The 14,621-nt window shown below is 41.3% G+C and overlaps 1 protein-coding gene across 2 annotated transcripts in view; it reads left to right on the plus strand.

Moving 5' to 3' along the window:
* The first annotated feature begins 1,574 nt into the window (after positions 1–1,574).
* LOC117222360 (furin-like protease 2) overlaps positions 1,575–14,621 on the plus strand; it is a 31,299-nt gene continuing 18,252 nt past the window's right edge. For both annotated transcript variants that reach the window (XM_076523251.1, XM_033474009.2), the window contains exons 1-4: positions 1,575–1,709; positions 5,105–5,399; positions 10,981–11,153; positions 13,611–14,276. In XM_076523251.1, coding sequence (XP_076379366.1) covers positions 5,132–5,399; positions 10,981–11,153; positions 13,611–14,276 — 1,107 coding nt within the window. In that variant the 5' untranslated portion in view covers positions 1,575–1,709; positions 5,105–5,131. The remainder of the gene's footprint in view (positions 1,710–5,104; positions 5,400–10,980; positions 11,154–13,610; positions 14,277–14,621) is intronic.

A 14,621-nucleotide genomic window follows, 5' to 3' on the forward strand; every position in this document is an offset into this window, starting at 1 on the left:
TCGTAAATCCTCGAAAGTTTATTCGCGGCTGTCGGAACGCGCGGCATAAAACATAATAGAGTGAAAAGGATCGGCGTGCGCAGAGAGACCGGGGCCGGGGCGACGTGCTGCAACAAAATTAATTTTCACGTGCTGTTTATAATGCATCGTCACGTTTTCCAGGGCGCGCGGCGCTCACGATGTGAAAACCGTTGAAAAATTTCCCGCGTTCCCCGTCACACTCGCCGCGCACACCGATGCATTTTTAAGCGGCCGACACGATTTATCGACGAATATTCGTTCGATTCGATCGACGGCTTCGCTGCCTCGTTATTGCTGCGATTAGCCGCCATCCGTCACTTCCGACACCACTTAATTATACCCGCGAGGAATTAGTTTGATTTTGTTGACGTCGCTACTAACGGACGGATCGACGTCGTCCGTTCCTCACGATTCTCGGTTCGTTCACGGTTTTCCATTCCCCGAATCAAACAATAACCTAATCAATCTTTTTCTGTTTTACTTCTAAATTATTTTTTATCTATATATTTGTTAAGAAATTATTATATATTTCTAATCAACAATAATAGCTTTACTCGCAAGAAGCGTGTATTAAATAATATATAAATATAGATAGCTTTTTTGTTATTTTGTTAGCGAATAGGCGAATTGCAAGGATTTCATGGAACTTCTGTTTCCTACGAATCGCTTAGAAAACGATATACATTTGACGTGAAGAGTGCGTTTATTAAAGACGAAGATAACACGAACATAAAATTATGTTATATATAAGGAGAATATCAATGCGAAAATGAATTTGTCTGTTCATTTTACGAGACACTGAACAAGGCATTTATTAAAAGACGGAGACAAGGAAACAATTGTTTCAACTTTTATCTTCAAGATAGCACATTAAACTGAAAAGAAGATACACCCTTCAAAAACTGTCAATGTAATCACAACAGGAAAAAACGAATACGAATCCCATCAAAATTATTATTATTATTATTATTATTATTATTATTATTATTATTATTATTATTATTATTATTATTATTATTATTATTATTATTATTATTGTAAGTTTATTTATTTTATTTTTGTCATCGTTTAGGTTCTAAAAGTGTCCAAATAAATCCTCGACCCTTAACACTTCGAAAACCTATTAATAATCTTTACATTAACTGACCTGCATGTAAAAGAATCTCGATATTTTTCATTAGAATAATAATTTCAGAAGAAATTGTTCAATTATGTTTAACTAAATAATTAGTTGGATTATGAAAGAAATTGTTCTCTCTTTTGATCATGCTTCTGGAGAATTCTCTTTAACTCTAACGCTATTAGAATAATACACCCGATAAGTACATTTAATAATAAAGAACCAAGAAAAATGTTTAAAAAGTGAAATAACAAGCCCCTATCTTATAAAGTCTGATCCGTGTTTCCTGCGAGAATAGGAAATGCCCCGAGCTATTCGGGAAATCCATGGTCCTCTATAGGAAAATCTGTTCTTGTTTTTGCAGGTGCTGTGGTTCCAACAGCAGCATGAGAAAACCCGAAAGAAGAGGGACTTCGTGCACACGTCGTTCGCATTCCGCGATTATCCGACGTTTTTCGACGGGTTCGTTCCTCGTACCAGGCAGGACACGTACCACCGGCAGAAATATAGGGAGATACCCTTCCAGAACCTGTTCACGGATCCGCTCTTTAAGGAACAGTGGTACCTGGTAAGTGGACCCTTCGATTCTACTTTCTTCGATCCCCAAACCAAAACGAACTACGTGACGGGACTACGGCCGCCGGCCGATGTGGCGGACTTAACGACACCCGATAACTGTTATAACGTATTCGGGATCCAGCTCCGGCCGTTTCGCTTCCGCGGGATTTCCTCCGTAACACCTCCCCCCCCCCCTCTCCGGGAGAGGGGGCTGTGTCCATCTGTCGCTGATCGAGTCGATCATGCCATCGACTATCATCGGCTCCGAGGGACCCGTTCAAATTATCTTGATTTTTTCAACCGTCTAATTCGAGATCAATTTATCGTTTCTCTTGTGTTCCGATTCTTCACGATTTTCGTAGTACTGTAGAAAATGGAAAATTAAGTATTTGTATCCTCTAAATTTTTCCAGTATTTTAGAAGACTCGAAAATTAAGTTTGCTTCCATGTGTCGCAAATCGAATTGAAGGATCATTGGAAATTATCTCGATTTTTTAAGCCGTCAAATCTGAGATCAATTAACAATTTATTACTGCTTTCGTGTCACAAGTTTTGATGATTTTTGTAGCGCGTTTTAAAAGATGTCGAATTAAATTTAATATCCTAGATTACTTTATGTCTTTCGTGCTCTGATCGTTAACGTTGTTTGCAATACAGGAGAATCTTGATTATCCGGCCTATTAGAAGAAACGTGAGTGTTCGGATAACGGAGCAATTACTTAATTAAAGTAATGGTTTACGTTTACGTAATGGATACTGTTGCACAGACGGTTCATCGACAAGCAGCTACTATATTGTTTAACAAACAGCCAGTATATTGTTTAGCAAGCATCTACGACCACTTCATCGAAATCGAAGGATATAATTTCCCAACATGTATACATTCGCCGCAATGATTTATTGTCATCACGTCATTATCACGGCACTCGTCGCCCGAAAGAACTTAGCGATATTTATGCACGCTAATTAGTGGTAGTTAATTAATTTCGAGCACCACAAACATAATATTTCATTTCCGACGGAACAAGTGAATTACAGTATTAGTTCCGTTTTGCCTCGCATATAATTTCGTAAATCGGAAACGATTATAATTCGGGTGCGCACGGTTCAATGGGATTTCTGAAGAGTCGCGTTGCAATGGCCCATGCGCGGTTACAATGCTAGGCAACCCGATAACTTTATAATGGAATTTCGCTTCGCAAGCGTCGACAACGTCAAAAGATCTTTATTTTGTGTCCGAGGCTTTAATTTTCGTTCGAAGAATTTCTCTGTGATGCACAAACGCTACATTATCCCAATCTTTGGTTTCTTTGAAACACGAGTGCAATCGATTGAAAATTTATTGTCCCAAAATATCGAGCCAATTAAGCTGCAAAATGTTTCTTTCTAATTGTTTACAATTAATTAACACTAACTAATAATAATATTATTATTGTTAATAATTACTGCTACTACTATTTTTATTAATATTATTATTATTATTATTATTATTATTATTATTATTATTAAAAAAGTTGTTATTATTTATTTAGACTTTTCGTAATTTCGATTGCAAAGAATTTATTTAAACTTTTCGCCACTTTTGTTGCAAAGAATTTATCTAGACTTTTCGCCATTTTTATTGCAATGAATTTATTTGAGTTAGATATCGATTCAATGATTTGCTATGAAAGCGTCCTTACAATGTCAACATTTTAAAATTAAAACACGTGAAATCATTAGGAAGATTTAGTGTTGCAATGTTATCTAAACACGTTTAGCCATGTGAATAATTCAATGTAAGACGACTCACATGTATAATGGTGTTAATTATCAAATAGGGATTTATTATAGCAGCATGTTCTATTATCCGATTGCTGATGTTCCCTCGATTACCTCGACCAAACGAGGTTCAAAATGCCGAAGTTTGTCTTCCAAACACGCGGCAACGAAAACACGGGACAAGAAACAAGTGTAACGAAGAAAAATCGTCGCATTGAGTGAGTTTGATTAAAACGCGTCCGCGTGTCCCGTATTTCGCGGCCGCGCGGTCGCAACTGTCTAGGGTATTTATGGCCCGCGAGCGAAATTTCATTTTAGTAGAGAAAAATCGGCAGGAATTTATTGTACGACCGACTACATTCGGCCGGGAAGAATTTTGTACGGTGCGCGGTCGAATACGACCGCGAGAAATCGAAACTGAGCGGGCCGTCCTTTTTCGTGCTTGGTTCATAAATTCGCCGCACGACGCCTCGAACGATCGTTTTCGGGTATAGACAACGGCCGATCGCTGCTCTTGTCGTTTCGGGAATTAACGGCAGGGAACGGGATATACGGTCTCGGTATTAACAATGAGATGTTTTTCATTCACAAACAGGATTCCGGGCCGCGGGAACGAGCACGCCCTTTCATGTGATCCCCGATCGAACCCCTCGTTAGAGCCCGCCCGAATCGTTATTCTATGATTTAGTCGCTTAATGGGCTGACACTCGATGTACCGAACAATTGCGCGTCCAACCGCCAAACGAATATAATTGGGTACTCGTCAACGACAGCCCGGCACAATCGTATCGAATCGGCCATTCATAATTAGCCGGGATTTCGCAGTCTGTTTTGTTATCTGTGATCGAAATTTCGAACATTTCATCCGGCTACAACTGATATCATCGAAAGGAACTTACCCGACAAAATCTTGTCAACTCCGGATTAGAGTTTGACATTATGTATTTGGATCGTTTCGAAGAAATATTTATCCAAGATAATTATCCGAACGGATTCCTTTTAGTTGAATATTTTATTCGCTACAAATTATTCTATCTGTTTATTCGAATAATTCGAAATATTCTTTATTCGGATAATTCGAAAAGGTAATGTGGAATAAATAAATCGAGAAACTATAAAAAAGCACCGTATAATCTCCCATTTGTATTCAAATCAATTATTTTACGCGTGTATCTCTGTACGAATAAATTCTCATACGATTGAATTCTCACTCGAATAAAATTTTGTTCCAAGAATTCGTTCGAAAGTTTATGCGAATAAAATGTTAGTCGATGAAGAATTCTGTCAAAGAATTTCTCGGAAATAAAGATTTTCCCAATTCCAATTCTTTCATTTCGTTTATTTCTTAATTTAAAAAAAAAAACAAAAAATGTAAAATATCTTATTCGATAAATACAAAGTAAACGATGCCCGAAATCAAACCGAATGCCCAGCTCCAATTGATCAGCTCATAGTAACCGGCTCCACCGCGCCACAACAGCAAAAAAAAAATCAGCTGTCATTTTGGCTGTCGCGTTGCAAAATAATTGGTCGCAATGAAGAAAGCGACGACGCGAGGCCGGCCAATTTCTGCAACGGGCTGTGCCAGTCACGGTGCACAATGTGAATCACCGCTCGAGTCCACGGATTGCTTTTGTGTTGCAGAACGGCGGCGCGAAGGATGGCTACGACATGAATCTTGACCCGGCCTGGCAGAAGGGCTATACGGGCAAGGGTGTTGTCGTGTCGATCCTGGACGACGGCATACAAACGAATCATCCTGATCTGGCACTGAATTACGACCACCAAGCCAGCTGGGACATCAACGACAACGACAACGACCCGATGCCAAGGGACAACGGCGACAACAAGCACGGGACCCGGTGCGCCGGCGAGGTCGCTGCAGTTGCATTCAACCAATACTGCGGTGTCGGCGTCGCGTACAACGCCAGCATCGGCGGTAAGAAATTCCGATTTTTCGACCGAGCCTGGTACCTAACATAGTAGTCGACGCCACGCTATGCCACGACACGCCACGCCACGCCACGGAACAAACGAGGAGACGGTGACTTCGGGATATCTCATAAATAATGGCATCCTGCTTCGCGATCGTTCTATCTCTCTCTCTCTCTCTCTCTCGCGCGCGCGCGCGCGTGCTCTCTCTCTCTCCCTCTTTCTTTCTCTTTCCTGTGCTCGACGAAACGAGAACGCGACTGCAACAAATTACACTTTAGCCAGTTTACACGGTGCTCTTTATTAGCCCCGACTACCCGTTATCTGACGATGTGAGTTATGGCACCCCGCAGATGAGCTGTTTTTCCTAATTTCGTCTCGTCCTGCTGATCGAGTCTGATCGTTTTCCTGACTCTCGTTGCTTCGTCCCTGTAGATTCCTGTATATCTCATATAGTTCAGATTTTTCTGTAATCTTTTAATTTGGAGAGTGGATTCAATGATTTAGATGATTGTCACACATTGAACTCATTCCATAGGGGCATTTTTTTGAATCTCGTACAATCGCGAGCTCCTCGACGAGATTTTTCTTGGACTTTTGTATCCGGAGAGTGGATTTAATCATTTAGAAGGCTGTCACACGTTTAACCCATTCCATAGGAGCATTTCTTCGAATTTTATACAGTTGTAAGCTCATCGATGAGATTTTTCTTGGAGTTTTGTATCTGAAGCGTGGATTTAATCTTTTAGAAGGCTGTCACACGTTTGAACTGTTCAATAAAAGCATCTTCTGGAATCTTATACAGTTGTGACATGTTTCTGTGATTTTCCTACCTGGAGAATGGATTTAATCATTTAAAAGGCTGTCACACATTTAACTCATTCCATAGGAGCATTTCTTGAAATCTCATAGGGGTTAGCTCCTTGATGAGATTAAACTGCAATTTTAGTATTCTATCCGGAGAGTGGATTCAGTGATTTGAACGATTGTCACGCGTTTGACCCACCGCATAGAAGCATTTCGTAGAAGATTGTACAGTCGCGATCTCCTCGATGAGATTTCTCTTCGTGATTCTTGCACCCGGAGAGTGGATATGATTATTTAATACTGGATTTACGGAATACTAAAAGCAACTGTTTTCTATTAATTTATCAAACTAACAATAAGGCATTTATCACGATTTTGAACGAGTGTTATTGTTATATTTACCGCAAGCAGCACATATTGAATAAATTACTCATAACTGTATCCGAATGATCGTAAATGAAAAGATTAAAAAAGTTGGTGAACTGTCATTTCGACGGGTCCCGTAAACCTAGTGACAAAATCATAGATTCAACTCCTTGTAATCGAGCAGTTCTTAAAATACTGTACGTTTATTCGACTTGCATCGACGCAAATAGTCTCAGTTCACGTCGTTCGGTCATAAATCGAGCATATTCCACTTGTCCGATCGAAAGCAACACTTATTCTACTTGCTGGATTATCGATCACCTCTGTATTTGGCCTGTCGACTCATACGTCGACCGTATTCTACTTTTCTGGCCCTAGACCGAAACTGTTCGACTTGTCTGGCCACGTACCAACCTCGTTCTACACGTATGACTAACGACCATCGTGTTATTGCACTTGTCTGGTCATAGATCGTTTTTATTCCGCTCGTCTGACCACAGATTCCCGTTATTCCACTTGTTCGATCGTAAACCGTACCCATTCTACGGTCCTGATCAAAAACCGTTCTTCTACTCCGCTGTATCGGCGATCGATCGTCGGTATGTTATTCGTCTGATCGACGCAGACTGTTGTCTCTATTCCATCTGTCTGGATATGGATTAACCTCGTTCCGTTTGTCTGACTAACGATCACCTAATTCCACTTGTCTGATTACACACCGACCTCGTTTCACTTGTTTCACCAACGATAACCACTTTGTGGACGTTCGCTCCATTTGTCTGACTACAAACCGCTCCCATTCTACTTGTCTGGCCATAAACCATTGCTAATCCACTTGTCCGACCATACACCGTCCACGATCTACTTGTTCGGGAATCTTTTTAACGAGCCAGAAACGTTTGCGCGACTGATATGACTTTCGCCGTGATTCGTTCCGACAGTTTTCATGGTAACGATGCTTCAACATTCACGAATCTACCTTGAGAATTAAAATAATATTTATTATTTTCAGGGTATAATAAAATATGTATTATGTATACATTATATATATTATAGGTTTTATGATATATAATCCCAATGTTTTAATGTTTATTGACACGTTTGCAGGCAAATCGAAAATTTTGTGGGATCTCCGGCAGCCTCAGGGGGTAGTTATAAGATTAAATATCTGCAAACGATCTATTAACATTTCACATACATATGTTATTTAGTTTGTGCATGAAATATTCCCGAGTTACGTGTATCTTTTTTATTATTTAAACGTGTCAATCCATTACGGGCTCTTTCAGCTACGTTTTACAAACACAGCGAAAAGAAGAACATGTTCATAGAAAAGTAAAAGACGAATGTGCTCTACCAAAAGACACAGCATCGAACGCCATGTTCGAATATCGTGATTGATTTGCCGTGGCACGGCATCATCGAAGAACTCTCAAATGATTCGCAAATATTGACGATGCATCACAGTCGATTCCATGCATACCGTACACAATATTCTCGTCGCGACTTCGGTTAATTGCGTTGATGCATCGCGGCGGCACATTTGTTCAGGCCTATTAATATTATCATTATGCACCGATCCAATCACATTAATTGCAGCTCATTACGAACCATCATGCACTAGCCTGTACATTTACGTGAACAGCAGGGCCGCAGTTTAAAACCGCCCCGGGACGTCGCGACCCCATTTAATATTCGCGACAAAGATATCGTAAACAGTTTCCATAAACAGCCGCTTCTTTCACACGCCGCTACTCGAACCAACACGATTCCGTTATGATAACCTATGAACCTGTCGCAAATTCGCAATTTCATCTATGGAATTGCATGAAATATTAATAACAGAATATTTTACCCTCGATAGCATCGAGTTCGGTTATTCGGCAACAAAAATCCGTAATGCACTGATTACAAAGAATTTTTTATAAGCTCGTTCTGAAGTTTTATACGAATTCGCAATTTTTCCGAAATAATCACGCAAAGGGCAGTAAAATAAATAATTATACTGTTAATTGCTTTTGGGCTCGGTTTCAGTGAAGGGACCCCGATATCGACAGATCCTTAAACAATATCTAGTAATTTTTAGTACTATATTTCTCATCCTCATCGAACGATTCTCGAGGCTCGCAAAAATTCACAAGATAAACAAAAAATCGCAGAAACAAGCGTAATTTGAATTCCGATGTATTTCTGTCTCTCTACGCGATCGATTTAGCTGAGATGTCGAAATTCAAAACATCTCTATGTTTACTTTTGATAAACTATGATAGCATATAATAATTATGATTACTGTTAATAGTACATAGTGTATATACAGGGTGTTCCACAATTATTTTAACAGCCGAAAATGAGGGGTAGCTGAGGTGATTTGAAGTAACATTGCTAATCTTTTAATTTGCTAATCACGATTTAAAAGATATTTTGTAGATTGCGTTTATTTAAACCCTTATCCAAACCTTCGCAACGAATCTGACACGATATTATAGGTCAACGGGTTAGGTATTTGAAACAGTAAAAATGAATTGCCATCTGTGAAATGTTTAAAATTGAATTTTAGTCATCGAGATCGACCGTTTAGGCTACTACGCGATGTTCCCGAAACCAGGAGGTGCGAAAAATCGACGGGAACCGACAGTCTACTCATTACTGTCAATTCCGCAAGATCGATGCTCGCCGGGAGGCTGTGTTCCAGCTTAAAAATTCATCGTCGCGCGTTCACGGAGCCCGTCGATCCGCGGCGGAGCAGATTCGATTCCCGACTCTGCTCGGAAATTCGACGTCCGGAGCGCCGATCCCGTTCCATCGGTGTTTAATTACTTGTCGTTACCTTAATCGCCGTCGCGACACGCCTTATCCCCCACCCCCGATTTCGTTTCCCCGGGCGATCCTCCTTTTACCCGAAACAATGATTAAAACGTCAATCATATCCCGCCGGGTCGTTAGAAGTCGCCGTGGAAACTGTTCCACGGCTTGGCGGCTTGATATATCGAATTTCGATAATTTAACCCGCTCGTTTCCATTAAAGTGCGTGTCAACAATCTGCCGTTCGATTTAACGCGGCTCGAATACCTGTAGCTCGGCGCGGAAAAAAGAAGGCGCCTCGATGGATTGCAATTAGAAACCTCCGAGCCCCGCAACGCTTCAACGCTTACTCGCGCCAGCCATTTCTCTCTCCCTCTTTCTCTCTCTCTCTCTCTCTCTCTCTCTCTCTCGCTCGCTCGCTCATTCTATCGTTCTCACGATGTCAAGAGAGGTCATTCAGACAAATATCAACTCCTACGAACTTTCCAGATAAAATTTTCAAAAATATACATTTTCGTTGCATATTTTACCCTAATTTGAAATATGTGCAAATTATTTTGCCAACTAATTTTTTTGGCAAAGTATATATAAAAAATATATATGTAATTATATTATTTCACGATAAGTATAGTTGCATTTATAAAAAGCAACCTTTATAAATAGCATTAACATATTGAATACCGAGTGAACAACGTTGCATTTCTATTCTAAACACAACAGAAAAGTAGAGCGAAATCATATTGAAATTCGTGCATGTCGACGTTCATTTAAACGCTAATCTCTTTTTGTTTTTAGTCAAACATGTGCAAGATTTTCTTCTTTCATATTTTTGTAGACATATTTAGATATATTTTCCATGCAACTGGAACGTATGCAGACCAGTGTTTTTCTTTTTCGTTGTTGGAAACGGATGTCTGTCAATACAATTTGTCTTCACAGGTCCACAAGAATAATATCATTTTGATTTTCTCTTTATCTCGTCGCTGAAGTATCATTCTCAGTATAGGATCGCAAGAATTATAACAATGTTATTTTCTCTTAATTTAATCACAGAGGTACTATTTTCAATAAAGGAAACTATTTCAGAGTACAAAAACCCAGCACAATAAAAATGACAGTGGAGCCATGATTTAACCCTCGCACGGCGGGTCATTTTCACAACTATACTATCGACGATGTTTATAATAATTTTCCGCTTTACTCAGCAATTGCTCAAAACATTTCTTCCAGACTTATTAGCCTTTCTGTTGTTCCGAATGAAACAGCAATTTATTTGATCTAATTGCCAAAAATCGAGTAATTCATTGAACGACTTAAAAGCTCTGGGTCAAAATTGACCTAGCCACCGCCTTGCGAGAGTTAGTAACTTCGTAATCAATTGTTCCGATTAATTTTTGTTGTTGTACTTTGTTGTCTATTGTTTACCTATTCTTATACCTTGAAGTGTTTCTCGACGATATTAGACTCGTATAATCAATGTTCGCTTGTTCAAAAAAAAAGGAAAAAAAATGGTTTCCCGGCCGCCTTTTGGTTCTTCTTGGCGACTGTGGCGACGCGACGCACAGGCAGCGAGAAGAAAAGCTGTCTGACGCACATACCTTCCGTGTTCTCAGGCGTGCGAATGCTCGATGGCCCGGTAAACGACGCCGTCGAAGCCAGGGCACTGGGATTGAATCCTGATCACATCGATATATACAGCGCTTCTTGGGGCCCCGAGGACGACGGTAAAACTGTCGATGGCCCCGGACCTCTTGCCAGGAGAGCCTTTATTTACGGCGTAACCAGCGTAAGTTACGAATCTCTCATCTAAATCGCTTCTTTTCCTGCGACGTGCAAGCCGCGACATTACTACCTCTGGAAGACCACCCAATTTATGGCTGCACCCATCGCGCAAACGGCGAACTACCATCTGCATTTATGATTCATTCTGTAGAATTGATCAATTGACAATTGGAGAGCCGGGATTTGTTGCAGGATTTTTGCTTCGGTCACGAGCATTTTCGACTGTAGAGTCTAAACTCGTTTCTGTGGAGACTTTACGAATGTTCGCGTTATTTTTGCGACCCATGCAGGTTTCTACAAATTTACGTAGCACGCGTCCAGATAGCACGCGATGTCTTAGAGACGTTCGTTTTGCGTCTATTCCACGTCGATTTTACGTCTGAACGTCTTACAACCTAAACTAGACGTCTAAAGATGTCTTAAAAACGTCTTTATGCTTTCTGGATTGTAGTCCATGAAAGTTAGTAGTAATTACCAGTTACGTACTGAAGTTAATCCAAATACTATGTAGATAATAGGTAACCCATGTAAACCCTACGTATAATGTATTGTACAAAGCAAGAAAAATTTCATCTACCACGTTACTTAAGTAGATGTACTGTTATAGAGACACTATATTTCTCTTCAATTGATTCGAATAATCGAGGTTCTATTCAATTCCGAAGAATTTTCTAATAGTACACATGTAATATAATACAATTCTCATAAGCTAGACTGTGAAGAAAATTGATGAATTGTAAAACAAAATGGAAAAGAACCAGGAAAATATAAGTCGCCCTATTTTTAAACAATTAAAACGATTAAAAGAGAAAATACTTCTTTATTCAGCTCTCGCTTCTTGTAATCGACGGAAACATTATTTATTTTGCATAAAGATACGCGGTCTACTATTAAGTTGCTGTTCCAAAAGCAATTTTCCTCGTGCAACAGCCAATTGGTGAGTTTCCAAAATTTAATGTACTTAACAACGGAAAAATTACGCAAGGGAAGAACAGTCTCGCATTTTACGAAGCTTCTGAATCACCATTGCAAATTATTGAAAGAAAATTGGAAATAGCTCGTTTTTATGTCCGCCGCTCCGAGCGGAGAAAGAACGTTTCAGACGGGTTCGCGATGTTCGAATAAAATATTCATTGCAAATGATAAATGTTCCTTTGTGCCTTTGCCAACCGGGAAATAATATTCCAGGAATCGCAATTTCCGCACGGTATTATAAAATATCGAAGCACTCTTATTGTCCGGGGCCGAAACAAATGATAATGGAAGTTGTTGGGAACTTTCTTCGCTCCGAGGGATGATCGAAGACTTTCTTCGTTTACAACTTGTTGTTCCGGCTGCGTGCTCCCTAAACAAATGAAAATATTTCTGCCGCGTATTAACATCCAAGACGCCAAGACGTATGAACACGCTAAGATGCTCGGACACACAATAATTTCTGACCAACCTAGTTTTCCCTTTTTCGTCGGAATAAAATGTTTCCGCGAGCAAACGCGAAAGGACTCCATTAGTGTGATCAGCCCGAGGCGACAAAGTTATTCAGCACTGTCCTATGAATATTTTACTTAAATAAGAAAACATGATAATTTCGCACTGTTTCCTCTGTTACTAAAGAAAATTGTTTTTTCGTGTCGATTCATGAATAAATTTACGATCTTTGATCTAGCAGTTACTCTCTGTCAGGGATAGTCGAGTCACGGAATTAAGTTCCATCTACCTCTGAAACTTTAATATCCTCCGTTCCCTTTTACAAAAATCCTTAATAGATACTTCAGTACGCGCTTTCGCGAGCAAAGATACCCAATTCGAACCGCGCGAACAAAGCGCCGTCAAAGCAACCGGCTCTTTAAGCCGCGCTAAAGCACCAGGAAATTCCGATTTCGTCCAGTTTCAATCGAAAATCACCGACCGCGAACCGCCCTTAACACTATGTACAAGCTCCTAATACACTCGATGAATCGGTAAAACGAAACTGGTCTCACCTTTGAGCACGTTCAGTTCGATGCACTGATCCGCAAACGTGGCCCAGGAAGCATTCGCGGAACCGAGGTTCCTAAAAAAGTCAAAGCATCCTTGCAGCTAAAAACAGCTTGTTGTCGAAAAACGTGCTACCTTCTAACACCGTCTAGTCTATTACCTGCAGATAATAGCATTATCTTTGGACTCCGTTCTTTTGCATCCTTCCTTTCCCTGCCTACTCTCCATCATTATCATTTATAAAGCCGTTAAAACACCTAGCACTAGCCTAACTATCAGAGTCTAGGTACCTAATCCAGCTAGCCTAGCTAGCTGAGTCTGAAGACCTAGTCCAGCTAGCCTAGCTAGCTGAGTTTGAAGACCTAGTCGAACTAGCCTGGCTAGCAGAGTCTGGGGACCTAGTCCATCTGGCCTAGGTAGCATCTGGATACTCAGTTCGGTCAACAACAGATCCTAAAAGCTACCGATTTTCTTTCACCACAAAAAGGGCCGCAAAGGCAAGGGTTCTATCTTCGTGTGGGCGTCGGGGAACGGCGGTCGTCACACGGACTCCTGCAATTGTGACGGCTACACGAACAGCATCTTCACGCTGTCGATATCGAGCGCGACGCAGGGCGGCTACAAGCCGTGGTACCTCGAGGAATGCAGCTCGACGCTGGCCTCCACCTACTCCTCAGGGACGCCAGGCAACGACAAGAGCGTCGCGACGGTGGACATGGACGCGAAGCTGCGGCCGGATCATATTTGCACCGTCGAGCACACCGGGACCTCCGCGTCCGCCCCGTTGGCCGCCGGGATCGTCGCGCTGGCACTCGAGGCGAACCCGAACCTCACCTGGCGGGACATGCAGTATCTTGTGGTGCGCACCTCCAGGTCCGGGCCCCTCGAGAAGGAGCCCGGTTGGATCCTCAACGGGGTGAAGCGGAAGGTGTCCCACAAATTCGGTTATGGGCTGATGGACGCCGGCGCCATGGTCAGCCTGGCCGAGCAGTGGATCAACGTACCGCCCCAGCACATCTGCAAGTCCGACGAGATCAACGAGGAGAGACGCATCGATCCGACCTACGGCTACACGCTCAGCGTGTACATGGACGTCACCGGCTGCTCCGGCTCCTTGAACGAGGTCCGCTTCCTCGAACACGTGCAGTGCAAGGTAAGAATTCTTATTAAGGACCGGCTTTGCGCGCTCGACAGCTTTTCCGACATCCAGCCGGTGATATACAGACTGATAAGCCCTTTGCCACCTATGGCTTCTGGAAACTCAACGCTGTTCTTCGTTCCCGAGACCTTCTCGATAGCTTGAGCTACTCGCAGCTGTTTGCTGCTTCTAATGTCTAGCTGCTGATTCGTGAACTATTTTTAACTGCCGATAGCTATTGGATATCTTCAATCACTGGTAGTTCTTGTCCATTTTTTAGCTACCAATAGCTATTATTGGATACCTTCAACAACTGATAGCTCTTGGCCATCTTTAGCTACCAATAGCTATTGCCTATCA

This window comes from Megalopta genalis, chromosome 6, assembly GCF_051020955.1.
Source record: "Megalopta genalis isolate 19385.01 chromosome 6, iyMegGena1_principal, whole genome shotgun sequence".
NCBI classification, from domain to species: Eukaryota; Metazoa; Arthropoda; class Insecta; order Hymenoptera; family Halictidae; genus Megalopta; species Megalopta genalis.